Source organism: Tenebrio molitor, chromosome 2 (genome assembly GCF_963966145.1).
Source record: "Tenebrio molitor chromosome 2, icTenMoli1.1, whole genome shotgun sequence".
Classification (NCBI taxonomy): Eukaryota; Metazoa; Arthropoda; class Insecta; order Coleoptera; family Tenebrionidae; genus Tenebrio; species Tenebrio molitor.
Genome location: NC_091047.1, coordinates 25,539,575 through 25,567,084, shown reverse-complemented (window position 1 = coordinate 25,567,084; position 27,510 = coordinate 25,539,575). Strand labels below are relative to the sequence as shown.

The 27,510-nt window shown below is 35.3% G+C and overlaps 2 protein-coding genes across 2 annotated transcripts in view; both read left to right on the top strand.

Moving 5' to 3' along the window:
• lobo (lost boys) overlaps positions 1-27,510 on the top strand; it is a 144,948-nt gene that overhangs the window by 21,625 nt on the left and 95,813 nt on the right. The gene's annotated exons all lie outside the window — the stretch shown is intronic.
• Positions 20,386-23,299, top strand: danr (distal antenna-related). The gene has a single exon (XM_069039685.1). It carries the CDS (start codon positions 21,363-21,365, stop codon positions 22,671-22,673), a length of 1,311 nt encoding a protein of 436 aa, XP_068895786.1. The 5' UTR covers positions 20,386-21,362; the 3' UTR covers positions 22,674-23,299.

Genomic DNA, 27,510 nt, shown 5'->3' with positions numbered 1-27,510 from the left:
TTTCTATGATTTCAAAGTATTTTTTTACATCGCGATCACGAAGCTTAATTGTTATTGGACACGAGCGTAATCTTAGAAGGTTATTTTTCTGCGGCGAAACTCAAAGTTGTGACGGGAAACGCAAAAATTTGTATTAGATGCTGACAGTGTTCACTACTGTGTTCTTGTTAAGAACAGTCATTGGTAGTCATTTGTCTTTGAAAATTTCCGTAATGCGCCCCATACACGCTGCGGAAATACTCAGAGGAAAAACTGTGCAGTCCAGAGCTTATTTCCGGAACGTGTATGGTAGAAAACTGCGCGGACCTGGCAAACTGTTGAGGCTGCCGGATGACATGCAAGAACGATTCTGAAGAGCTTAGTCCGAATCAAGAAGTGGACATGACTTGCGTCTGCTTTTGACATTAGACAGCAGTGCATGGTGCTAACAATTTTGAAAATTTATGTTGGCAACTTGGGATTAGGATAGATATCATTACAAATTTCAATTTATGAGATTTTGAGTTGTGTTCTTTCGTGCTTTCATAGTTTTTCTACAAAATTATTCCTCCGTTCTTACTTTGTTTATCAAAAAACAGTTCTTTTCATCAATTTTATCAATTAATAGATAAAATATACAGAGTGTCTATAAAAGAACATATATCAAGAGTCCTGTGGAACTCGAATACATTTGATTTTTGCCGCTTTGTAGCATATTGTGGTACCAAATAGAAAAACAGAGGTTATGTAACTTCATTAATGACAGGTTCTTTGATTTTTACAATAATAGTATATTATGATACAAGTTTATAAGGAAGCCTTTAAAGCACGCGAGACGAGTTTAAGAGCACGACGCGTAGCGGAGTGCTTTTAACGTCGCAAGTGCTTTAAAGGCCCTTATAAACGTGTATCATACGCTATTTTTTATTATACCTGCACTACAATCTGAAAATTATAACAAAAAAATTAAATTGAAATACCTTTTCCGAAGTAATCTGTGTCATTAATCGTTGATATAGAAATGGTCAATTGTTGTTGTTTCGTTGCTATTATAAATTATATAGGTGAATTTGTTGTTACCTAAGCGACCCTTAAAGCTTTAGTGTTTTAAAGGCCCTTTTTCGCACGCATTTTAGTGTCAAAAACAGGGATTATGATACAGGTATAATAAAAAAGCAATTAAACGCCTTCCTGAGGCAGCAATCCCTACTCCAATCAGCTTTCTACAAATCCATGTGGATTTTCTGAACTCCAATTATTATTCTAGTTTTGTGCGTCGTCCAAAAAAAAAACTAATGTCTAATAATCTGCAAGCAAAGTTAATATTAAAATTGTTTAATTCAGTTCATAATTACGAACTTGTCAACGTTCAAATTGTTTAAAAACCAATTGCAGTATTCTAAGCGGCTCTCAGAATCATCTGGTCGAAGTTCTTGAAGTGTTGTAATGTAATTTTGTATGGATAGAAGTTCAGGTTTTTTCTAACAATTTTCTGACAAGTGGAGAGTGGTACATCAGCCTAAAGTAATAACTTCCTGAGAGATTTTTTTTTTTTAGTTTTGTTCCATTCGTTGCTGTAAATCTTTGACAATTTCTTTATTCACTGGCGGTCTTCCTACACTTTTACCAAAGTTCAACACTTCCAGTTGCCACAAATCTATCCAGAATCCTTCTGATGTGTGGAATTAAATTTGCTTCCACGATGTTGTCATTTGAAAATTTTCCGAAAAATTCTTCCTTACAAGCGTTCATAAACCCACTCCATTCTGCAGGGTACCATTTAGGTAACACGACATCACAATAAAGGTGTTTTGTTCTAGCGATAAAACCATTGCGGTTTACTGAAAAGATTGCTTATTACTTACTGTAAACGTACGAAAATAAATGTCTTACCTTCGCGACTTCGTAACTTGTTTTTGGTATTATTCACAGTTCACACTTATGTGGAAAAACGTTTTAGTCTTGATAAAGAGTGTTGCAGAGAATCACAAGTAAAACAACTAATACGCCGAACTCACAACTGACGCTAAGATTTAATTAATAATTTGACATTTGTCATTTGACGTCTAATTTGCCAGGTTCAACGGCTTGACATAGTTCGACAAAAAAAAATATAGAGCCGCACAATTCCACAGGACTCTTGATATATGTTCTTTTATAGACACTTTGTATTAAAAGTTGTTGAAAACAACACTAAACAACCACGTTTGTATTGTCTTTCTTTCTTCCTAGATTTTGTTTCGGCAATGCCATGAATTAGTTTATCTCCTTACATGCTAATAAGAAATTTGTTAATGTTGCGGGATGCATAATAGTGGGACGAGCTTAATACAAACGTACGAGAATTCTATAGTTTGTTTATATTATGTTGAAAAGAGATACCAATCTAACAGTTGTTCTGCTTATTAATTGATCCATCGGACTATAATTAAAAATTGGACTTTATACAGGTGTCTCAGCTAAGATTTTCGAGCCTAATATCTCGGTTATTTGCCAACGGATTTTTATAATATTTAAAATACAGATATTTTAGACGGTGAAGGTTCAAATAACAATAATAATAAAATTACCTCAAGTTAAAAAATGTAATTTTAACACATGTTCCCTTTATTGAAAATTAAGCACAATTATTATTAGATTGTTAAACATTAAAAAATAGGTGTCTACACAAATAATTAACCAGATCACTCATCTGATTCAACGAAAAGATTAGATTTTGTTGTTAAAAATTTGATCTAAATTTTGAAGCAGTTACCTTATAAAACAATTGATGAAAAGTTGCCAAGCAACATTTTGTACACCCATTAAAATCTGTCAAAAGTGGGCGCGCTTTATTAAAAAAGTCAAATTGTGTAAATTCATTGAATATACTCTAAAAATAAACTACAATGGGAGAAATTTCAATAATACTGAAAAAGGAAACAATTTGTTGCCTATGGAGAGTGTCCTAAGAACTTCAATGACAGTTCGTTTTCTCGTGGAACTCTATCCAAATGTAGGCTTTACAAAATTGAAGGTTCAGAAAGTCGTCAATTTATTTGAAAACATGCTAAAATATCCCAATCATGTTTTAGTCCTTTATGAAAGAATTAAAGCATTCAGTATAATAAATTATGTCCAAATGTTGTTTTTAACTTTGTAAGTGTTTGTAAGGTTAGAAAGATAAACGTCAAATATGTCACCTGCGTTTGTGCGAACAGGGGCGATCAAAATTCGGCAAAAGTGCGCGTTTGTTTCATACGCGTCTACGTTTTTACATAATGCAGCCACGTTTAACACAGTTTTTTCCTTTTTTCTTGCAGACCAGACGTTTTTCAAGGATGAATTTCTCCTTACACAATTTTTTATTGACGATACATTTTTTGATACCTATAAATATTAAGTGATTCAAGGCATGTTCACCGGGTTAATGGACATTTCTTATCATTCTCAATTTTTTGTCAAATGTGTAAAGGGCTAGAACTGCAAATTAGAAACTAAGTGCTTCGTGGTAGAAAATAACTAAAGACGTTTGCACTTGTAGTTATAAAAGTCTATGGCGGAGAGTTTATTCAGGTATTTTTAAGTCCAGGACTGCACAGTCCTTCCTCAGAGAATTTCCGGATCGTGTATGGCGGAGGCCAAATCCGAAAATACGGAAGGCTAGGACTGCGCGCAGTTTTTGCTCTGACAATTTCCGGAGCGTGTATGGGGGGCTTAAGTGTTCTGAAAATATTTAGCTGAATCCATACTTTTTAGCGAGCCTGTATATGAATTAAAAAAATAAGAGGACATTTAAATAAATGTTTAGTAAAAGTTTAGTAAAATTATTAAACTAGCAATAAGTATTGCATTAGCGACAGGCAGGAAATAAGAATATGAGAAAGTAAGGTTAAGAAAGTATTTTTTGACGTTTGGTGTAAACATGTGTACAACCCTGATTTAACTTACAATAATTAAGTACCCACCAGGAATCCTACGAAATATTTAAATTATTATAAAAAATAAGTTGTAATGGCTGCAATGTCTACGGATACGTTAAAAATATATCAAATTTTTAGAAACTAAAATTGATTATATTAAAATCTTCAAATGGCGTATCTGTAGATGTCACAATTAAGGATGTAAATAGAAGAAGACATACGGTTTTATTGCCAAGTTCTTGAGTTCAAAAATTGACCGTATAGTAATGCCATGGGTTCAGGTCTAGTGAATATTGAGGCCACTGGAAAATCGGTCCGATGCCACTGCTCTGGCTCTGTCAACTGGAACAGAATTTTGTTAAAAGCACCAACAACCATTGAAAATGCTCAACGAAGTAATGTCTTCAAGATATCCTGAGGGTAAACATGCTTCGATAAAAAACAAAGACGCGTTGCTTATTGCACAAATTCGGTCTGTTACCATCAAAGAGTGAGGGTTTTGTGTCGGGAAACAACGACAGAAGGTTGCGGAGGCTTTGCTAACCACATTTTGACAGTTACGAGAATGTATAGTAAATTCATTTTTGTAATGACGAACTAGAGTTACTAAATTTAGTAACTTTTGTCTTGTGGACAGACCTTTTTACCGCGAATTTGTGATTTTTAAAAAGTTAGGTTTTGGATCATGTCATTTGCTTCTATAATTTTGTACTTTTTCATTACGTTTCCATTATCTTCATGAGTAATCTCTTTTATTTTGTTGAAAGTCTTTAAAATGTACTGCTTCCTCTGCTTGCTTATTGATGCTCTACTCTGTTTTGGAAATTCATTCATTATGGCAGCGACAATTTTTATTTATTTTGTAAAAAAATCTAATAAAAAAAAAAGTTCCAGTTAAACGCTGTTCAAAAATCAAAAAACGATTGTGGTGCAAATGACTTATCTCTCACTGTGATAAGTATGTAGTAGGAAATGTCATGAAAAATGTGTGTGATTTACACCACAATGGTTTTTTGATTTTTGAACAGAGTTTAGTTCGTCATTACAAAAATTAATTTACTATATATTTGTTCTGCAGTGAAAAGATTTTTTTTTATGTACTTCGATGCGCTGCAGTAATTGTTGACATCTTTGAAGTCGTATTCTTTTATCATATTCAGTTGGCAGATGACATTTTTGAAGTGTATGTTTTCTCAGTTTTAGGCCTTCTTTCACCATTTGCCACTCACTCACTCACTCACTCCCTCATTCACCTCTCACAAACAATTTTTCTCATTGATATCTTCGGATATTTTTTGTTCATTTTCTAATGCTATCGCTGTTTCTGGAAGTCCTGAGAGTATATTTTCTTCCTTGTCCTCAACTATTACTAACATGATCCAGCTTGTTAAATCGTATTTCGTGAGGAACTTGAAATACATATACAGGGTGTCTCAGCTAAGACTTTCGAGCTTAATAACTCAGTTATTTTCCAGCGGATTTTTGTGAAATTTAAAATGCAGATATTTTAGACGGTGAAGAATAAAATCCCATTAATGCAATCACCCAAGTCTTAAAAACGTAATTTTTACATGCCTTTTTAAAATGTTGAATCAATTAAGATTTACATAAAAAATTGATCGTCAATAAAAAATGCTGTAGGGAAAAACTGGTCCTTGAAAGACGTCTGGTTTGCAAGAAAAAAGCAAAAAACTGTGTTAAACGTGACTGCAAATGCAAAAACGTAGACGCGTATGAAACAAACGCGCAATTTTGCAGAATTTTGGTCATCCCTTTTAGCAGAAGCGCAGATGACATATTTGACGTTTATCTTGCTAACCTTACAAACACTTACATACAAAGTTAAAGACAACATTTGGACGTAATTTATTATACTGGATGCTTTAATTCTTCCATAAAGGACTAAAACACGATCGAGATATGTTAGCAAGGTAATTTAGTTCACGTACGCTTCATGTGTCTTCAAATAAATTGACGACTCTCTTAACCTTACATTTTGTAAAGCCTACATTTGGATAGTGTTCCACGAGAAAACGAACTGTGTCATACAAGTTCTTACGACACTCTCCATAGGCAATTTTTTTTTCCTTTTTCAACAATATTGAAATTTCTGCCGCTGTAGTCTATTTTTAGAGTATTTTCAATAAATTTTCACAATTTGACGTTTCTAATAAAGCGCGCCCAATTTTGACAGACTTTAAAGGGTGTACAAAATGTTGCTTGGCAATTAATCATCAATTGTTTCAAAAGGTAACTGTTCAAATACCTTCAAATTTTACATTACATTTTTAACGACAAAACCTAATCTTTTCGTTGAATCAGACAAGTGATTTACTTAATTGTTTGTGTAGACCCCTATTTTTTAATGTTTAACAATCTATTAATAATCACGCCCAAAAAAATAAAGGAAACATGTGTTAAAATTACATTTTTTAACTTGAGGTAATTTTATTATTACTAATTGAACCTTCACGGTCTAAAATATCTGCATTTTAAATTTCATAAAAATCCATTGGCAAATAACCGAGATATTAGGCTCGAAAGTCTTAGCTGAGACACCCTGTATATGTTTAACATTTTAAAACTTCATATAATCATATGAATAAGTAGGTAAAATAAAAAGCAAATCATGTTTGATAAGATCAAGAATTAAAGTGAAAAAGTTCAGCAGATTATTGGGTGCTAGTTTTCCTCATATCACGTTTGGTGACTCAGTGTGTTGTTATTTTTGCTACTTTTTTTCTTTGAAAGACTACAAATGTGCATTTTCGTAAACAACTTTTTTAATGCTGTTTTAACAAAACTGTTAACGCATTCGTTTTGAATGCTATTAACACATTCGAAATCTAGGAACTGTTTTCAGTTGGTAACACACATTGCTGGCAGCAAATTAACTCTGGTATTCTCTGCTATTTGCCGTGCGAAAAATGACAATTATGTTTACTCTAGTTTCAAAATTTAGAATTTTACTTTAAATGTTAATGAAATAAATGTGTCACCAACTGTCACAAAATTCCTTAAATTACCAAAATTGATTTTATTTGTAAAAAAAATGTATGTACATATTTAATATGCAAATTAGAAAAAATAGCATAAAAAAACTCGTTTTATAAAACATAAGAGCACTCGTCATTTACAGGCACTCCTGCTGCGACAGTCGTGCTGCAAATCTGATTCGTGTCTTTCTTAATACATATAAGCTTTTAAAAAACTCATGTTTTAATATACTATTTTCTATGCGATTAGTGCTCTATTGCAAGTTTTTATTTCCCGTTTTGGCATTCTTTTGAAAATTGTTTTAGAAGTATGCAAATTTTGATATTACTAAGCAGAAAATTTTTAGGTAGAGGATAAGGTGGTAAATAAATTCGAATTGACATATTGCGGGGTTTAAAATCACATAACGTTGAATACGATGTCATTTTAATCTGCGTTTTAGATATGTTCATTTGAGATAAGACTCTCTTGCGTCCACATAATAGAAATCGGGATTGTATGCAAATTGGGTTCAGGCTCCATTACAGAATGAAAGGCTTCTTGGAGTGAGAACGTACAAATTTATTAATGACAAATAATCAGTACAGTACAGCAGAAATACAATCTTCTGATCTTAATTCGAAACGATCTAAGTTTAAAATGGAATCTGGTTAAATTGGTGACATCTAAAAATTTGGAAGTAAACAAGAAACGAAAACGTGATCGTTTGTTGTTTGTTAAACTTAAACAATGCTATCAGTATTTAGTTACCTCGTTAACAGTGTCGGTTCAAATTACATTATCTTTATTTCAGGTGTGCCATGTAATTCGGACGTTGTAACTCTACGATTTGAAACAAACAACCTAAATCATTTCCACTGACCAAAATTAATTTAAACAGAGAATACATAATTATCATTAAAAAAATTAAAATTCGGCAAATGAGTTTGTCTAGTTTAATTACAGATATGTAGTTATTGGTTTAATTTGAAAATGATTTTTTGGCATTTTAAAATGTGGCATAAGAATCAGAGTATGCACTTTTTACAACATTCTGTAGATAAAAAGAAACAATGCAGGTTGGACCCTGGTAAGACAGTAAATTGTTTTCCTACTACGTATCACTAAACATCGTTCACGTTGTTTTGGCATAATGGGAGGCCATGATTTACTTTTTTTAACGTTGGACACTGTTTGATTTCCGTCACTAAAGTGCTTGACATGCGGACCTATCAAAATTAACATAACATGTTGCTGAATTTCCTGCGATGTCTGAGTATTCTTCTATTGCAACCTAGTAAAACTGACAACAATGCACTAGACATTGACGCTATTTATAACCTCAAACTTAGAAAAATATAACCTAATTCAACAGACAGCTTTACTATCAAATTAAATGCAAAATTTCCACAGCCTCCCATTATGCCAAAACAACGTGAATGCATTTTATAGAAAACAGTAGTTTATTTGACTAGTTTGTGTGTAAATTGGGCCTTTTTTGGCCCACGAGTGCTAAAAAAGACCCAATTTACACACGAACGAGTTGAATACAACGTTTTTTTGTTCGACGAGCCCCTTAAAGGCTCCAAATTGCTTAAAACCTTTAAAATCAGCTTAACGTTTCGTTTTGACAAGTTGTGACATTTATCAAAATCCGTTCACATAGGAGAAAATTCTCAAATTCTGACAGTGTCGAACAAAAAATGCATTTTTCTCATGGTTTACTTGGTTTATTGACATTAAAATTGCCAATTACCGCTTCCGAAATAAGGTAAATTAAACTTGTTATAGGGACAGAACATTAACTAATCCTGTGTTCCTACATTTTCTCATAGTAAAATAAAAACAATACGGAGGACTAGAGAAAAAAATGTTAATATCTTGGTCAGGTCTACGTACCCAGTTATATTTATTTGGTCGCATTTTTGTGGATTGTCTTTTATTGACATTGCTAACTCGAAATATACACACCGTACACCCACTCATCGGGTCCCACACACAAGCCAGCAAAACTACGCTTGTTACTTTTGTAATAATTTTTTTTTCTATTGCTTTCATAACTCAGTAATGATAAAAGTCAGTTAAGCAATGTTATTGTTGATTGCATTTTATTAAAAATAGTAGATTACATCACTAAGAGTAGAAGTGAGTTTTTTGTGCTAAGCCTAGATTGAAGACCGAGATGAAGTCGAGGTCGGCAAATGAGCGAAACACGTTCTACTCTGAACGAAATACAAGGTGTTTCACGTAACTTTCCGACCCTGACGAACTTTAAATACAACCAGTAATACTTCTTTCATTACTATCCCTCCGCAACCCGGCGGCACGGCAATTTTGCCGGAGTACAAGTAATAGTGCAGTGCCTATCAACATAATTACCGGCGTCTCGCCTCCGCATTTTGACTTTGTTGTGTATTATGTTCTGTGTCAATGTTAAGGAATTTCCTCACGATGTGACATGCGTATAATAATATACCTTTTTGAATTTCAACTACCAATGTGTTCCCTAAATCCAAAATTTTTAAATTTTTAAGAAGAGATTGCGGTACTATTCCCGTTGCTGAAATTATAAGTGGTAAAATAGATTTTTTTTCTAAACTCCAAAGATTTCTCATAGCAACGGAGAGCTCTAAATATTTATTAATTTTTGTGTTATATGTCTGTGTTATATTATGGGAATTTGGAACAGCTATATCTAAAAGATATGCTTGGTTTTGTTGTTTATTTAAAATAATAATGTCTGGTCTGTTATGCTGAATGTGTCAGTTAAAACTGTGCGATCAAAATATAATTTGTAATTGTCATTTTCTAAACAACTTTCTAGTTTATAAATGTAATGTGGTTGTGTATCCTTTAATAAATTGAATTTAACAGCTAAATTCATGTGTATAATTTTAGCGAATATGTATATCATGACGTTTCTTATATTCGCTTTGAGCCAAAACGGTGCAAGAAGAAATGATGTGTTCAATGGTTTCCCCTTCAGTTCCGCAAATCCTACATTTATCGATGATCGATTTTAAACCGCATGTGTTTTTTATAATTTCATTTATAATTATAATTTTCATTAACGATAATTAATTAATAATTAATGATAATTAAATTGTATATTTTGGTATCTAGCATTTTGTGACTACTGAATTTTCAGTTGTATACAGTTGCGGCCACGGAACAGTTTACTTACATCATTATTTTTCTATTGTGATTTGATGAACTGAAGGTTGCAAAACGTTATTAATAAACAAGGGGCCTACACCAAATATTAATTTGCAAAAAATTACCCTTGTACCTATTTGTTAAATAGTTAAGTAAAAACGCCTGCTGGATAAATGTAGACGTAAACTGTTCTGTGGCCGCAATTGTACATTCGGCGTACATCTCGGAAAGTTACGTGAAACGTGAAACACCTTGTATACTATTTTATCTTCAAGCGGATCACAAAAAAAAAATCGGACATGAACTAATTTATTTTCTTTTGCTGCAGTTACAGTGAAATGACACTAGTAATTCCTAGTTCTCTCGTTGATATAATTAGTACTTGAAGGTTCAATAATACATATTAGTAATGTCTAATGTCTTTTTAACGTTGAACAGCCATCTTGCTATTTTTGATTTTGATATCTGTCATTCGTGCACATGGGCGACTCGTATTACACCACAATGACACCGGTTAAATATTGGGTAATAATTTCGTTATTTTGCTTTTTTAGAGGCTTATAGGGATAATTTAATTATTAAATATTTCGTGTAATTATTGATAAATAAATCGTGAGCAATGCTTCAAATGACATTATATTTGACTTGGTCGAATCGCCCGTGGACATTTCAACTCCAAGGATTTGAAGTGTTTCAAGTCCGGTTACAAAAAAAAAATCCACTTCAACGTTAACATTTATATTAAAAGATAAAATAAATTTTTGGGTTTTGATGATGTTTTAAGAACTGTTACAGAAGGAGGTGTTGAATAAAACTATGTATTACTCTCATGTCTTAACAAGAATATGTAATTAGCCCATTCGAGCAAGCTCTCGTGGCTAAACATTTCTTTCATGACTTATTTGCCTTATAAGAAGACACTTGTATAATAAATAGTTATTAGATGATTTAGATCTAACTTAGAGGAAAAGCTCTGTGAAGACTATTTAGCATGTTATTACACAAAAATTACAATTTAATTTTTCCAGAAAATTATTTTTTACTAAGATGTTTAAACTTGCTGTCATGTTTTGATACAGTTTTCTCATGAAGTAAGTGTCTTTTTATGTAGTTTTCAGCCCCAAAGAGCCCTCGCGGGTGAGGCAGGTCAGCTCTAAACCTAAACGATTACAATAATTATTGTACAACGAATATGTGTTTTGCCTAAGAGAAAAATTGAAAAAATGGATACCTGGTTTTAAAGTTAGTTTTTATTATACCTGAATCATAATCTCTGTTTTTGACACCAAAATGCGTGCAAAATTGGCCCCTTAAAGCACTAAAGCTTTAAAGTCGCTTAGGTAACAACAAATTCACCTATATTTTGAACAATGGTAAATAGACATTTATACACAATTTATAATAGCAACGAAACAACAACAATGGACTATTTCTATATCAACGATTAATGACACAGATTACTTCGGAAAAGGTATTTCAATTTGCTTTTTTTTGTTATAATCAAAAATCGCGTATGCGTATGATATACGTTTATGAGGGCCTTTAAAGCATTTGCGACGTTAAAAGCACTCCGCTAAACTCGTCGCGCGTGCTTTAAAGGCTTCCTTATAAACTTGTATCATAATATACTATTAATTTCTTTAATTAAATAATATCTATACGAATAGCGACAGTTTGAAGATAGATGTATGACACTGTGTGTCATTTTTGGTTAGAACGTGCATCACTCCATGTAGGACGGATGTAGTGTATTCGGTACCTACTAATGACCTTATCCCGACCAACAATTATTACCTGCCGACCAACGCCTCCAGAACAGTTATTTCTATCCGTCCGCCAAATACCACTTAACCCGCCGCGGTATGGTAATTTTTGTGCATTCCACGAATAAGTACAATGGGGTACCGCCCGACGACGGTGGTACTTTTCGGCGGAACGACTCGCAGGTGCGGTCGTTTCTCCTTTTGACCCAAAACGCACGCCTCGCCGACCGCTATTCGAAAGCAACGCCATCCTCAGCTCTTCGCGGAAAAGCCTCAGCTGCTCCGTCTCGATTGATCCCGCTTTCCTCCAGGAAGTGGCGCGTGAAAGGGCGCAGTTGCACCTTCTCGCCCTCTCCGTCGAACGACGCTAATAAAGAAACGCGGAAAAAAGTCGGCGGCGAAACGCCGAATCGGCCGACGCAATTTTGACTTCTCCCCGTCTACATAATTGAAAACGGACGACCGTCGGGAGAGGAGGCGGCCGCCGCCCCCGCACATTGTTGCGGGCATAGTTGCAGGAGGCCGTGAGCGGTGACGCACTTGCGGAGGGTCCATCCTTCGTCCGCACAAAGCGGGTTTTAGTGCCGATGTCGATAGTTAGTCCCCGGTAATTTCACGCGGAGGAGGCCGGGGCGCTGTTTACCACGCGGGGAGCGGTGCGCGGGCAGAAGGTGGTTCGCGAACCCCTCGTCTCCTGCCCCGCGTCGCCCCGTCGCCGTCCCAACGGCCGTCGGGGGTCCGCGGACCGCGACCTACAGCCCTGCCGCGCCGCCCGCCTGCCTGTCCACCCCAAACCCAACGCCGACCGCTCAGGCCCGACTCACGCAGCCGAAATATAGACGAACACGAACACGCGATCTCGCCCCCTCCGGACTTCGCCCCGAAACGGGGACGGCTGCACTCACTGCCATATTGACGGATTCATCTCGGCCTGTCGGACGAAATTTACAAGAATCATCCGGTTCGTTTGGATTTTTTTCGTCGGAGTCTGCAGGTGTCCCTTAAGCCGCAGTCGAACGTTCCGCCACGGGAGAAAATTCGATACCGATAGCGTACAGGGTGAATAAGGAAAGTCCTTCAAACGTCTTTCAAATGAAAAAGATTGACTTGAAGGTGGTGCAACGATGGTTTTGCTTCGATGTGCTCGTTGTCAGATTGTCTGATAAATTGGTCGTGATTCGGTAACATACGCAGTGTTCACATCTACAAGAATCTTCGCGAAGAAACTTTTATTTTTATTTCGCGCAGATCAAAATCATTTTCAAGCGATCGGTCAATTAAAACGATTTAGGTATTTCATTGACCAGCATAAGTTGAACTAAATATTGGATATGTAATTGATCTATATGTTTTTGATGTTTCTGTTAAAAAAAAAAATTACAACCATTTTGAAAGAAATTCGTCTTCTCGATTAAAATTTATGTTCATAATTACAGGTACGGATTTATTAAGATTTAATTAGTAGAAAGCAGGAATTTTATAAAATGATTGATTCAGCTGAATACCATTTCCTTTCCTAAATGTTGAATTTGAAGTAAGTACATATTTTCAAAGATATACAGGGTGGTCCCGATATAACCTGCCAAAAAAATTCTGGGTCATTAGAAGGATCTAACAAGTCCAAAAAACCCCCCTTCGTTAGGTCCAAAATAATGGGGATAAATTAACCCCTATCCACACCCATTCGACGCTGCTGACCACAAAAATACGTACCTACTCAGGAATTAATTGTTGGTGTTTGTAAGGATGACAGTATCTAAGCAACATAGATACCTGTATCGTTTATGACAAATCTCAAATCTGACAAACTAAATCAAATTAATGACATTTATTGAAAACGCTGGACACTGTGTGCGTTAATTCACCAGTACAAAAGCTGATTTTGTAGACTGAGATGAATGAGTAATAAATAAAGTGGTGTTCCTCAATGTGTAAATAAATGTAGAGATAGTGTGTGCAAAATTGTGGAAGAACTGTGTAATAAGAGTATCGTCTTAATTGTGGTTAAATAGCCAAAATAATGTATTGAATAAATTTATTTACACTTTACATATTCGTACTTTCAACTCTAACTGAGAATATCTACTAACTAATGAAAGGTAAACTAGACTAGAAACATTATTTTATAATAAATGTTCTGTGTGCCTTCCGTTGGCATTTAAGCACATTTGAGTACGCCGGTACCAATTTTCATAAACAGAATTCAGCATTTCTGGGTTTTTACGAATCGGGTTCGCGGCATCTGTGTCGCGTTTCTGGAGTTGGCTTTTTGTATTTATTTCAACTTCGTATACCAAATCTTTCGTGTGGCCCCAAAAATTAAATTCCAGAGGGGTTAAATGGAGGATCGGGGACGCCATCGTATTGAAATCGGTCAGAACCAACCTCACATAAATGCAGATGTAGCTCCACAAAAGTACAACGGGACGGAAGGACTCCTTCAGGAAAACGCTCGCCGTATGGCAGCCTTGCCGGTCTTGAATTACCACGTGCTTCGCCATAGAGTAAATGCAAATCGGCGTATTCTTGTTTCGTGAATTTCATAACTTTTTAAAGGATTCGCAAATTTAAAATTAAACTTGACAAATGTCATAGGTGTTGCAGGTACCGTTGCTAAAGAAATCGCAGCCAAGTAACCAGAATTACCTTTTTAAAACTGATTAACTCATTAGCGTACAGCAAATTTTGACCAAATTTTCAATTATTTTTATCTCGAAAACGAAAAGACTTTTATTAGAAACTTTTTTTGTGTATGAGTTCTACTCATCGTCACCTATTACTGGATTTCTTCTGGCAGGTTATATCGGGACCACCCTGTATTTTTAAAGAATCTTCTCCCTTGAAATAAAGATTTACTTTCACTAGATGACTTTATTCAATCAACAAATTAATTAAGTTATCTAGATGATGCTTTTCAAGTGGGTGTTTTAGTCTAGAATAGGATATTTCATCGTTTTTGGGCATTTCTTTTTACAAAACTTTTTACTGCCGGTCTTTTATTTAATGTTTTCAAATAATATACAATTTTTTACAAAGAAATAACATCACCAAAATCTCTGCCTAAAGCCAGTACTAAAAAAAAAAAAATATTGAAAATTAAGATAATGGAAACATTTAGTAAATTAACCGTTTTTTTTTTGGTTTTTATTAAACTTAGAAGAAGAAAATTTTGACTTAATTCGGGTACCGGTGATTTATTTGTAATTTTCGAGACCAAGTAAATATTGATGAACTAGTTGCATTAGTTATTATTTACAAACAAATGTAGAAGACTTGCTTATTATAAGTATATTATAACAATTATGCAAGGAATATGTGTTTTACATAACCAAAATATGTAATTGAAAAAAGAGGTACTGTGCTTTAAATTGATTTCTTACTTTAATAATAATACCCACATAAAACGCTACATTTGGAAATGCATTGCATTGACTGTGCATTACCTTGTATTAATGTATGATGGATATTATACATATTGTATACAGTACTAATAAACTTTACCCTACCAACTATGATTACTTATCGATTAGAGAAGATTTATTACTATGTGTCCACCAAATATTTTAGCACTTAGCTTAGAATATTTACTGAATGATCGCTGGAACTTAAATTTAGGCCAAATTAAAATTATAATCAAGATATCAATTTAACTGACGTAAAAAAAATTGTCAAAAAATTATCGATAATTTATTGCCGTGGAAAGTTATCGCGTAATTCCAATTTCATTGGAATTAAGTTGATTATAATTAATCAATAAAAACAAAATAAAAACAAAATCAATGAAATCATATAATTATTATTTCATTGGTCCAATTTTAAAAAATACAGCATTTTCATTGGCCAATAGAATGCAGTAAAAATAATTTCCTAGATACTCCACTGGAAAAGAACATTTCCAAAACTAAAACTACAGAGTTATTATAAATGACTGTAGTCCAAGTAGGCGTAAAAACTGAATGTAAAATTTATGGTTGCCGCTCCATATAAAAAACATCAAAATGTGTGAATAAGTGCGTATACACCGTTTACACACAGGAGTTAAATTGGGTGCAGAACAACTCAATATTTTTGGATTCAATCGTTAATTAAAAAAAAAACAACAAACAAAATTCGCCTAAAAAATTACAGTGACAGCCACAAAAATGGACAGTTCACATGAAAGCGGCAAAAATTTCATAACATGGGCATGGCCTGCTTCGACTACAATCATTTATAATAACCGTGTACTTTTCAAGCGTCACAATTACAAATTCACTGTCAACATTGTTTACATGTAATTAAATGATGGAAGTTGTAAAGTTTGTCAAAACACATTCAATTCGAGTTTGAATAATATTTAATTGCGGGAAAATAATGACATTTTGTTTACCCTCGGCCAATTTGACATCTATATTCGTTTAGTTACTGTGAAAATTAAGTGGCTTATATCATTAGCTGAAAATGATATATAATTATAGTATATTACGTAATATTACAAGGGGTGAATAATATCATAGAGATCTGTGTTTTCCACTAAATTGTTATACATATTACATTGAGATAAGGAAAGATCATACAATCTGAATGAAAAAAATCGAAATATCTTGTTAAATATACTCATGTAAGTACAATCGGGGCCATCTAAAAATGAACGATCAATTTTCTTCTAGCTTTGCAATTATGTAATTGCTCTAGCTGTCTGAATCGGAGTGAGAGGTCATGGCATTTTAAAAAAATACTTTCAATAATTTTTTAACGCTAGTATCAAACTGTAACACTTTAGGACGCCTATATGATTTAAGGTAAAAATCAAACTATTAAATAAAAACGTTCACTTTTGGATGGCCGCGATTGTAAACAGCGTGATGGTAATCAACTTTAATAAGTACAACATAATAGTAATTAACGTTATAAGTCCGGGAACTCATAGTTTACAGTACGAGTTAGACGTTTAAGGACGAGGCGACGAAGGAGCCGAGTCTTGAAACTCGAAACGAGTACTGTAAAAAGAGTTCACGGACGAATGTCGTTATGTATTTTATTTCATCCTGCCTCAAATTTCGTTTGAAAGAAACATTGAAATTAATTTCAAAATAATTCAACAAAAGCTCCAAATCTAGTCACATTTTTGGAACATGATTAGCAACGGCTGTTTGGCAATTGTTTATTCTGTTGAAATAATTTGGTGCGTCAAAATGACTTTTAAAGCAAATCCTCCAGAAATTGTAAGAAATCTGCAGAAGCCTGTGCTGAATTCAGCATACCTAGCAGGAGTAGCAAGTCTGGTGAAAGGTATCACCAACAATTCAGCCATTTTTGTAAATGGAAATCAGAAAATAATGTGAAGAAAATTACGGAAGAGGTTACGCTGGCTGGCCTATTTTTTAGATTTGGTTTAAATGGTTGTATTATTTTATTTGTGAACTAACGTTTTTAGTCTGGGAAAGTAAGTGCATCATCTTCTTTGTGGCCGAAATAGTTAATTTGTATTTAGATCTAGTTTTGAATAAAACATTTCTTAAACCTGAATAATTGTTATTGCGATTGTTACTTTTGTGTTTCCAATAGCAACACTTAACCGGCGTCCGGCCGTTTTTTGCGTTTTCCCGGATTCAAACTGATGACGTAAAGTATTGAAATTTGACACAGGATGAAATAAAAAAAATTACAGATATTTTATTAGCGTAGTAGGAACTTAGTTTAGTATATTTTTTGGATATAAGTATTTTCACGTTTTTCTGCTTTTATCTTAAGTATTTGTCAAAATTACTATTGGTGATTCATTTGAGATAATTCTTGTTGATTCATACTTATTTATAAAGAAAATTTTCAGTATCATCTAAAATCATGGTATTTAATGTATCTGGCATTTTTTGCATTATAATAAACACTTCTATTAGTGCACACGACATTTTTGTGAAATTAAGAAATCCTCATCTTCATCTACGATGGAAGTCGTCAGTAAATAAACGCTTTTTCGACTGGACAACGCTGTATCAACATGACAAAGGCTTTTACATTTTGCTTTATTTTCTCTTTATTCCATTCTGAATGGTTGACATCGCTGTTAATATGTTGTACACATGTTAACTGCGTATAATCCCGTGTAATCCCATGTAACAGCAAATAAATCAGTTTACAGTAACACGGACAGTAGTTGGTAAATTGATGTACCTGCAGTCAATTGTTTATAATATTAAATTATAAACATTTACGTTTTGTTTGATTCAATTCAGACCGTGTACGATATCGCTGCTTCACTGAAATCTGAAAGCTGGAAAACTGAAATTGATTCAGTTGGATAAAATTCCAACATGATTTCAAACGATACACACAAGCGTGTTTAAAAGCGCATCTCTCTCTAAATAGTGAAACACGAGAATTTTTTAAATGATGCAATTTTTAGTTTAATTTACAAGTTGTAATTTACTTGTTATTAATTATTAATTAATTAATGAAAAGGAGTGTACTAGATTTGTTTCTTTATATGTACATATCTATATTAGTTAAACGATTAATAGGTATCAAATTAAATTAAAAACATTATTTTTTTAATGATGTTTTTTCTTTTTTTTATTTTGGTTATGAATAACCATCTGCTTTAAGCAAGATGTTGCTGATTTTCCCTGTAAAAAATATTTCGCCGACATTTAAAATTCATGAAATACCTCAATCAAGTTCAGGACGATGGCTTTTCAGGCTGAATTAACTGAAACGTTTCTCGCATCTTGTTTTTCATTCTCTCTCATCATTCATTACACCTACAAACATTTAATGGTAAACGACTCCCAATTTAACTTTATGTAATAGTTAGTAATAAGTTCTACCTTTGTAAAATCAGTTCTAGACTAGAATGATAAAATGTTCTAACTGGATGTCGTGCACTCTTTAAAATAGATTTGTTGAACGATCACCTGTTTTACTAAGACATTTAGGTTTTTCTTTCAATAAAAAGTATTTTCAAAATATTAACGTCTCAATTTCTTTGGAATGGTATTTTTTCCCGTTGGTCGTGGAATGGTACGTGGGTACAGCTAATTAAGAACAAATCAAATTAATGTTTTGCTTTCTAAACGACGGTGTAATTAAGAAGGCCGTATTTGCGTTTCCAATTTCCAAAAACCGATCAGCATTAGCGATAACGGCGTTTTGTTTCTTTGCCCGTGTCGGTTTCGTTCTCTTCAGTACATCAAAATGTCAACGTATTAACTGAGGGTCATTAACGAGGTAAACCAAGAAACATTATAATACTTCAAACAATGCGTTTCCACAGTGTTGACGTCTAAGAGGCCGCCAAAGCTCCACGCAAATTCACGATTTAAGAATGCATCAAAAGTCCTAAGGGCTGATTACTCAGGAACATTCTTTGTCAGCTATCGAACGTTTCGCAGGTACCCGCGTAAATAACAACAAGTACCCTCGGTACTCCGGATTAGTATTTTCCGAAAATTTCAATCAAGGAGGCGGTGCGGTGTGACAGTAATCCTAAGAAATGGACACACCAAGGATTAAAATGCACTTGAAAATCCACGATTTTTGCGCAACGGAAAATATTTCCGTTTTTTTCCAGAATCTTCTTAAACTGGTCGTAATTTAGCGACACAATAACAACTCAAGTTTCTAATAGAAAAGATCTCATTACGTTACGTATATGCGTTGTGCCCGTTATAACAAAAGATTGCTAAGTATAACGATGTTATTCAATTCAAAAACACAATTAGATTGTGTTTTCATGGACAACGACGTTGATGTATTTTCATCATGAATGAACCTCTTCCCGCTGAAGGAGATTGGGTTAGGTTATAAAACAATATAGTAAATGTAGAAATGTTACAACTTTTCAGTCTACAAATGATTAACCGATGTCCAGATCTGTTGCTCCAGAGAGGCAAATAGGAATTATACATATAATAATAATTTTGATTTGGTTTTTCGTTTTTTGAAAGTAGTTTTTTTCGTGTGTACATTTTCATAATTACAAAATAAAATCAGGAATTCAATCCCACTAGTTTATAATAAAAATTATCTGTCCCAAAAATAACTATACCTACTTAGTTATCACTTCTGTTTAATTGGGACACTCAGGATAGGACTGTTTTGTGCCAATTAAGCAGCTGTCTCAATTGTAAGAATTTAGCTATAAAGAAAGAACTTGGAAAATTTTCTTTCCAAGGAAAGAAAAAGAAAAGACGTGTCATTTAACGTGGACTAAAATAATTTTTACCGATTGGAACGTTGTCATATTAGGAATTTTTATCTGAATTAAACGACATTTTGTCTCAAAAAATACAATAAATCATTGGCGCTATTATAATTATCTGATGTCTTAATTAACGGGAATCTACTGTATAAGGTGGTACTTGAAAACACGATTTCAATTTTTTTTAATGACACATTGCATGCGTTGTTTGCAAATTGACAGAATTTTTGTATAACAATTTAATTGTTGAAAGCACTATTATAAATGGCGAAGTTGAAAAAGCTTCCGGATTGATTTTTCATAAAAAAAAAATTTGCAAAAAAAAATTTTTGTTTAAAAAACTTCAGGTTTGTTTCCACATTTCGGTAAAAAAAATAATTGTCGCTTCAACGTCTTATCAGCGCACACTCTAACGGAGAAGATTGGAATATAAAACTCGACTGTTTTCTTTACATTATGTAGTCAGTTTCGCGTGAATTTTTTTTTTTGTAATTCTGCTAAGAAGAATTGAGAATCTATTGGAACTTTATGACGATAATAATTGACATGCGAGCGATAGAGATGCAATACGGTAAATTTAACTGGAAATAAATTATGGATGATTATCGGAAATCGGATGCAATTATCAGGAGCGCCCAAAATAGAATGTGTCAATCGTGATTTAAAATTTAGGTTCGCAACGAAAATAATAAATTGTGCACTTGGAGGATCGGAAGAAATTTGCGTGGTCGATCACGTGAAGTTGGCATGTCGGGGGGCGAGCGCTCGCGGAACCGTAGATAGCGCTCCCCGTCTCCGGGTGCATCGGCTGTTGTTTATTTTTCGTGATGTCGGGGGTTGGTGTCGCCAGAGAGGGGGGTTCTTTTGTGTCGTCGGTCCATCAGCTGTTCTCGCACGTGATTCTTCAGCCGGTCCGTTGCGAATCTCGTGGTTGTTGAGCTGCGTGAACGCGTCTTCGCGCAAGTATTCACCCGTCCCTACCACTGGGGGTGGGAGGGTGTCACGTCAAGCCATCACGCGGGGACCCGCGAACAAACCTCCCTGCTGCTGTGCCCTGCGCTCAGTTCGTGTTCAGTCGTCGGTAGTATTGATCGCTCGGACAAAGGAACTGACCATCGGCTGGCCAACTCCGCAAGAAACTACTACTTGCCACTAGCCGTCCGTCGCGAGCGGATGTCCCTCGAAGAAGTACCGAGCGTCCCATAAAAGTCTTCGGAAGCGCGCGCCTGCGTCAAAAAGTGATCGCTGCATTCGTCAAAACTTGGCCGCAAGTTTTGTTTGTTTCTGTGAAGTTTTTGCCCCGGAATTTTTTAGAGCTGCGCACTCCGCCGCACTCCTCATTGGCCAAGAGACACATTGCACGCCAACACCACCACGTGCGAGCTTATATGAGCCGGCTCGGAGACGATGTCGAAGAGTGTGAAACGGTCCATGCGTAACTTCAGCGCCGAAGGGAAACTGAGCGCGATCCAGAGGGTCCACGACGGCGAGAGCAAGGCGTCGGTGGCGAGAGACATCGGCGTGCCGGAGTCGACCCTCCGGGGGTGGTGCAAGAACGAGGCCAAGATACGGTACCTCTCCCGGCAGTCGAGCCCCGACACCGACGAGTCCATGGAACCCGCCGAGAAGCAGCCCCGGCTCGACGACTCCGACGACCAACCCTTCAATCTCAGTCTGCGACCCTCCACCAGTGTTTACCCGGCCAACTCCCAGGCGCCCTCCACCAGCATGTACACCCCGAACGCGCAGCTCGCCACCACCAGTATGTACACCCCCAGTTCTCAGTCTCTTTACACCCCGATGGATTGCTCGTCGAACGACCTCGACAGCGCCCCCAAGACGCCCCAAAACTTGAGCATCAAGACCGAAATTCCCAAGTCGACGGCGTCGCAAACCACCGAGAGAGAGCGCACCAGGGCCGAACTGGCGAGAATGAGCGTCGAGCTGGGGCTCAACCAGCCGGAGATGTTCACGTCGAACTCTGCGAATTCGAGTCTGGCCGACATGACCTTCAAGTTCAACCTGCTGAGTCAATGGCACAACGTCATGCTGCAGTACCAGCACCTGACGAAGAAGACGGCGACGTCCGCGAGTCCCGGAAGTTCGAAGCAGAGTTCGCGCTCCTCCAAGGAACAACAGCTGACGGAGGACTATTTGTGCGCCTGGTTCAAGGCGCAGGAAGCGCTGATGGTGGGCCAGAACCGCACCAACGGGATCTCGCCGGCGGTGGCCACGACCTCCGCGCCCAGCACCTCCAACGGGGTCCAGAACAACGCGCTCTGGGCCTGGTACAAGGAGTTGTACAATCAGCCTAGCACGTCGACGGCGTCGACCGAAAAACCCATTCTCTACCAGCAACTGACGAAAGACGCCGCCGAAGCGGGGAGCTCGGCGGCGGAGAGACCCGCCACGAGCGCCGCCTGCGTCAACCACAACAGAGGAAAGTCCGTGTTGGATAATTTGCTGAACATTAACAACAACAACAACAACAATAACAACGTGACGGTGGAAAAGAACTGCGACGGGGATCGGTTGAGCGACAGCGAAGCCGTCGAACACGGCGACAAGTTCTTGAAGTGGTTGGAGTCGTCGTACAGCGACCCTTCGGTGACGGCGCTGCACATAATGCAGTTCAGGTCGTTGCTGAACAACGTGAAGAACAGCGTTCACAGGAAGAATGGTGATTTGCAAAACAAAACCAAAGTCAAAAGAAAGTGAGAATTTGCTTTCGTCTAGTGAAAAAAAGGCTGTTTAGCTACCAAATCTTATTAGTTAAAATATTATGTAGTTTATGTAAAAAGTCTATGCGGGTGTTGAATGGTGGATACTGGTTACTGTACATACCGTATTTAAATATTGGAGTATCCTTTTTAGTTACGCCCGTTCTTCCTTACATGTTACCTAAAAAGCGCGATTTATTGACGTTCCAATTTGTTTGTACATAATTTAGTTTAGTCGAATCTAGACAAATTTAATTGATCGTAAAGACTACTGATAGTGCCAAATGGTTTCGTATTATTTTTGCTCAAATGTGTACCTAACTGTGTGTTTGTTATAAGAAACGGTATTCCTATTTGAGATCTCATCACTAGTGTTTACCAAAGTTATTTTTTATTTAGCAGCGTCCGTTCCGGCGGCCATTATTTTTTTGCAATACTGTCAGAATATGTTCCTTAGACTTAGGTGATTTTTTACCGTTCTACAGGGTGGTATACATCTCTTTTCACCCATTACCCTGTATCGAATTTCGCTAAAATTATACATGATGTTATTCGTAAGTACATTGTTGTATAATAAATTTATCTGATATTTTTGTACGACATTAAATAAATTCTTCGACTTTAGCCGGTCTGTTATTCCCCGAAAACCCCACTCGTCCGTTTATTGACGAATTTCCCCGTCGCACGCGAAAAAATGCGGTGCGGACGACAACGTGTGCAAAAAGCTGAAATATGTCTTTGACAAGTAAATTTAAAAACAAATTATTACGTCCGGCTTAACTCGATAATAAAGTTTGAACCTTGCCGGGAGAATAAAAAACAATAAACTCTCTTATGAATGGGAGATATGAATGGCTCGTAGTAAAGCGTAGTAAAACTACAAAACAAATAAAAAGCTCTACTTCATTCCAGCTCTCTTGACTCATTTGAACTTTGCCGGGGTGATTTAGAAGCGTACAAAACGAATTACCAAGTTACAAGCGAACTTTGTTTAATTAACCGCTGAGCGTTTTAAATTTATCACCGTTTATCTTCGGTCCAAAGAAGCGTATTTATCGGCCGATGCGATATTATTAAAAACGCGCCGCCCCCGAGTTTAATAATTGGGGGTGGACCATCCCGTCCGCGTGCCCAAAATTCCGCAAGGGCCCTCGGTCCGATCGGCAATTAAGAGGTCAAATCGCAATTAATTTTCTTTCAGGGTCGCTATTGCTGCGACAAAAACAATCGCCGGTTTCTTATACATATTAAGGCGCGTTCGCATGAAAAAGTCGCGTTCATTTTACGGCGGTTTTTTGCTTAGTCTTTCAATAAAATGACATGCAGACCTGTCACATTTTGATGTGTCCTGATGCTCGGCACGACGGCAATACGGTAAGGACTGGGGAAGGAGTAACAACAAAATTCATCGTAAACCAACGTTCCTGACAGATAAAGATAAATTGAATGAGTTCCAGTTTGTCTTTCTCCTTTTTTTTTTGTTTATTTCTCATTCCTATTCTCGCCGCTTCTGGGGTAAACAAAGCTCGACGGAATCCCAAATTTTAAATTGAGCGTTTTATGGCCTTGTAAAAATTAATTTCGGGAAAAGTTTCTGTTTACGAGAGGCGAGCGGGTTCTTCGAGCCGGATGCAAGCCGGGGTACTCTCGTTAATTGGGGCAAACGAAGAAAATAATATGTGAGAGGTTACAGCAGTGATTGCTGCCTTATTATATTAACTACAGTGCGAGTGGTATGTGGGCGGATCATTTCACTATCCAAAAGTGCACCTTCACGCCATTAATCTATCAATTGCTTGTTACTTATATTTACACCAATCACTTAACAATTATTATTTTATCAACTTATTATGTATTGTACTCGTAGCAATAATTTTTTGTGAATTGCCCATTTCATATTTATTCACATACTTCATTAATCATTATGTATTTTTGTTAGAAGCAATTTTATCGCCACTGTTGATAATACCTACGAGTACATAATAATTTAATAATGTTATTTTTATTATACCTGAATCATAAGCTCTGTTTTTGAAACTAAAAAGCGTGCAAAATCGGGCCTTTAAAGTACTAATGCTTTAAAGTTGCCTCGGTAACAACAAATTCACCTACAAATTTTGAACAATGACAAATACACATTTATACACAATTTATAATAAATATACATAGTAACGAAACAACAACAATTGCTAACCATTTCTGTATCAACAATTGATGATACAGTACTTCGAAGGGATTTCAATTTATTTTTTTTGTTATAATTTTCAGATTGTAGTGCAAGTATAATAAAAAATAGCGTATGATATACATGTGTAAGGGCTTTTAAAGCACTAGCGACGTTAAAACCACTCTGCTAGTGCTAGCGCTTCGTGCTCTTAAATTCGTCCCGCGTGCTTTAAAGACTTCTTTATACACTTGTATCATAATATGTACTATACTAAAACAAATTCTAGTTTTGGGGCTTCATAATGTTTTTCTTTAAACTATGTATTTAGTTTAAAGCAGGAACTTATTCTTTAAACTTATCAAATTAAGCAACAATGTTTTCCTGTATCAATTTTTATTGAAGTTTATGAAAGAAGAAAGCAATAGTGTCATTTTACCTAAAGTTCCAAAATGTTTCTTTTAAAATTAAAGTATTGTTGCTCATAATGCTTCCAAATAGTTGTTAAATATTTAAATTACTTTTTTTTTGTCAATTATTTACTATGATGTCTTATAAACAGATATGTATTTTTTTTGTCTTGTTTCTTACTAATACGAATTCTTTAAATGATTTGTGGGTTCAAAATTGCAGCCAAATGCATTGCTGGCAATTTGGGCGTGTTCTCGTCTGTTAAATTATCACTTGTTAAGTAAACTAGTGGCTATTGGCTACGCTGCAGTTGTAAAAGTTTAATGGTTATAACACAACAAGAGATCTTTTCTATTTTTTCTACCTAAGAACCGCCCACATTGCGGTAAATTTTATGAATTTCTTAACGACATAATGGTATAGCTTTACAGCTGTCACCATTAAAGACAATTTCTACGAGTGTGTTATACGCGTATATACTTAATTATTAAAATCAATGTAATGTAATTTTAACTCAGTTGCAAATCCACACTTAATCATAAATGCTACATTACATCCACAGGTGATTAATTATAACCGTTTAATGAATTTGCCATATAATTACTGTCATTTACTGTGACTTTATGAATTGTTAATTTCTGACTATCTAACTCCACTTTTGCCAAAATGTTGAGAGGTCGGATGTCTGGATCCAACTTACATAATTTTAGAAAACATAAAACTTCAGGAATTATTTAAGGGAATGTGGGTTATTCAGGAACAGTTCGTCTTTGGGATAATTTATTATAAATATAAATAGATAATCAAGTTACTCAAAATATTTTATTATGTACAATACTTTATATTTTTTTATCATACCCAAATTACGTTATCTGTTTAACCCCCAATTTCATAATCAGCCTAAAGTTACTTTAACGTTAAAGTTAACCATTTACCATAGAAACATATTGTTGCAACAATCCATTAAAGTTACGTTAAGATAAAGTCGACTTTAAGTTTATTATGAAACTGGCCCTAAATGTTTTCAGAACCTACCATTAGATTTAAAAAAAGATTTTTATTGCAGTATAAATAATTGTGTATTGTGATAAGATAATGAGTGTCATGTCATAATAATCAAGGAGTAATAATGACCGAGAAAACAATTTAACAATTTTTAAATATCTACAATATTTTTCGTTGCATTAATTTTTTTTTTTTTTTTGTCTATTGAAGCAAATATCATAGATTACCTTTTTTACATTTTTCTAGCGTACAGGAGGGTTCATACTAAAAAAAATCTTTTTTAAATAAGTTATTGCGCTACCGCTGAAAAAAGTACCTATTTTTATTTTTAAATCAGTATTTTGCGTTCACAGTGAACCTTTTTTTATAGTGTAGGATGAAATACCTTATTTTACATTTTGTGGAAGCTTGTTTTACATTTTAGTACTGTAATATCCAAGTTTTGCTTAATTTGCTACAGAAAATTCAAAATAGAATTCCGGTGGAATACTTGGCAGTGCTATATTATCACTTCACCAACGCATTTACTTATATTATGGAATAGTATATTGTTATACGAGTTGCACAAGACAGTCTATTGTCGAACGAGAGGGTTTAGAACACGACGAACGCAGTGAGGAGTGTTCTAAAGGAACGAGTTCGACAACATGTCTTGTGCAACGAGTGTAACATGCTATTTTTTCTATTTCGGCTTCATTAATTTAATTTTTTTAAATAAAAAATTGTTATCTAGTGACTTTTATTTTAATGGAATTGGGTTGGTATTGACGAAGCAATGTCATTTCATTGAAAATTAAATTTTAAATGGTCTCCCAGATGTTGTTACAATAATAATCTACCCCCTTAATAGTTTATTTTGATCCAAAACATGGATTCAGGTTCAAATGACATCACATTTAACACTGAAATTTACTTTCAATGCCAATCCCAAATTCAATTGTCAGTAGAAACGATGCTATAAAATTGATCTTTGTGAAACATTGTGACACCGAAGTAGAAAAATAAATAAATAATTGTAAAAGAACTCCAAATTTTACACATCAACATGATGCCAATTTTTTTACTAGGTATTAATTGGTTACCTGGGTTATCCAATGACAGTAATACAATTAAAAATTACGTGTGCAACTGGTATATAAAGCGCTTTCTTTATTTGTTGTGGGATAATCGCTGCGCGCATGTGAATAAACTTCCCATTTGTACAATATGTAGCAGTTAATACCTTTGTTGTATAAATAACTATTATTTGGTGATA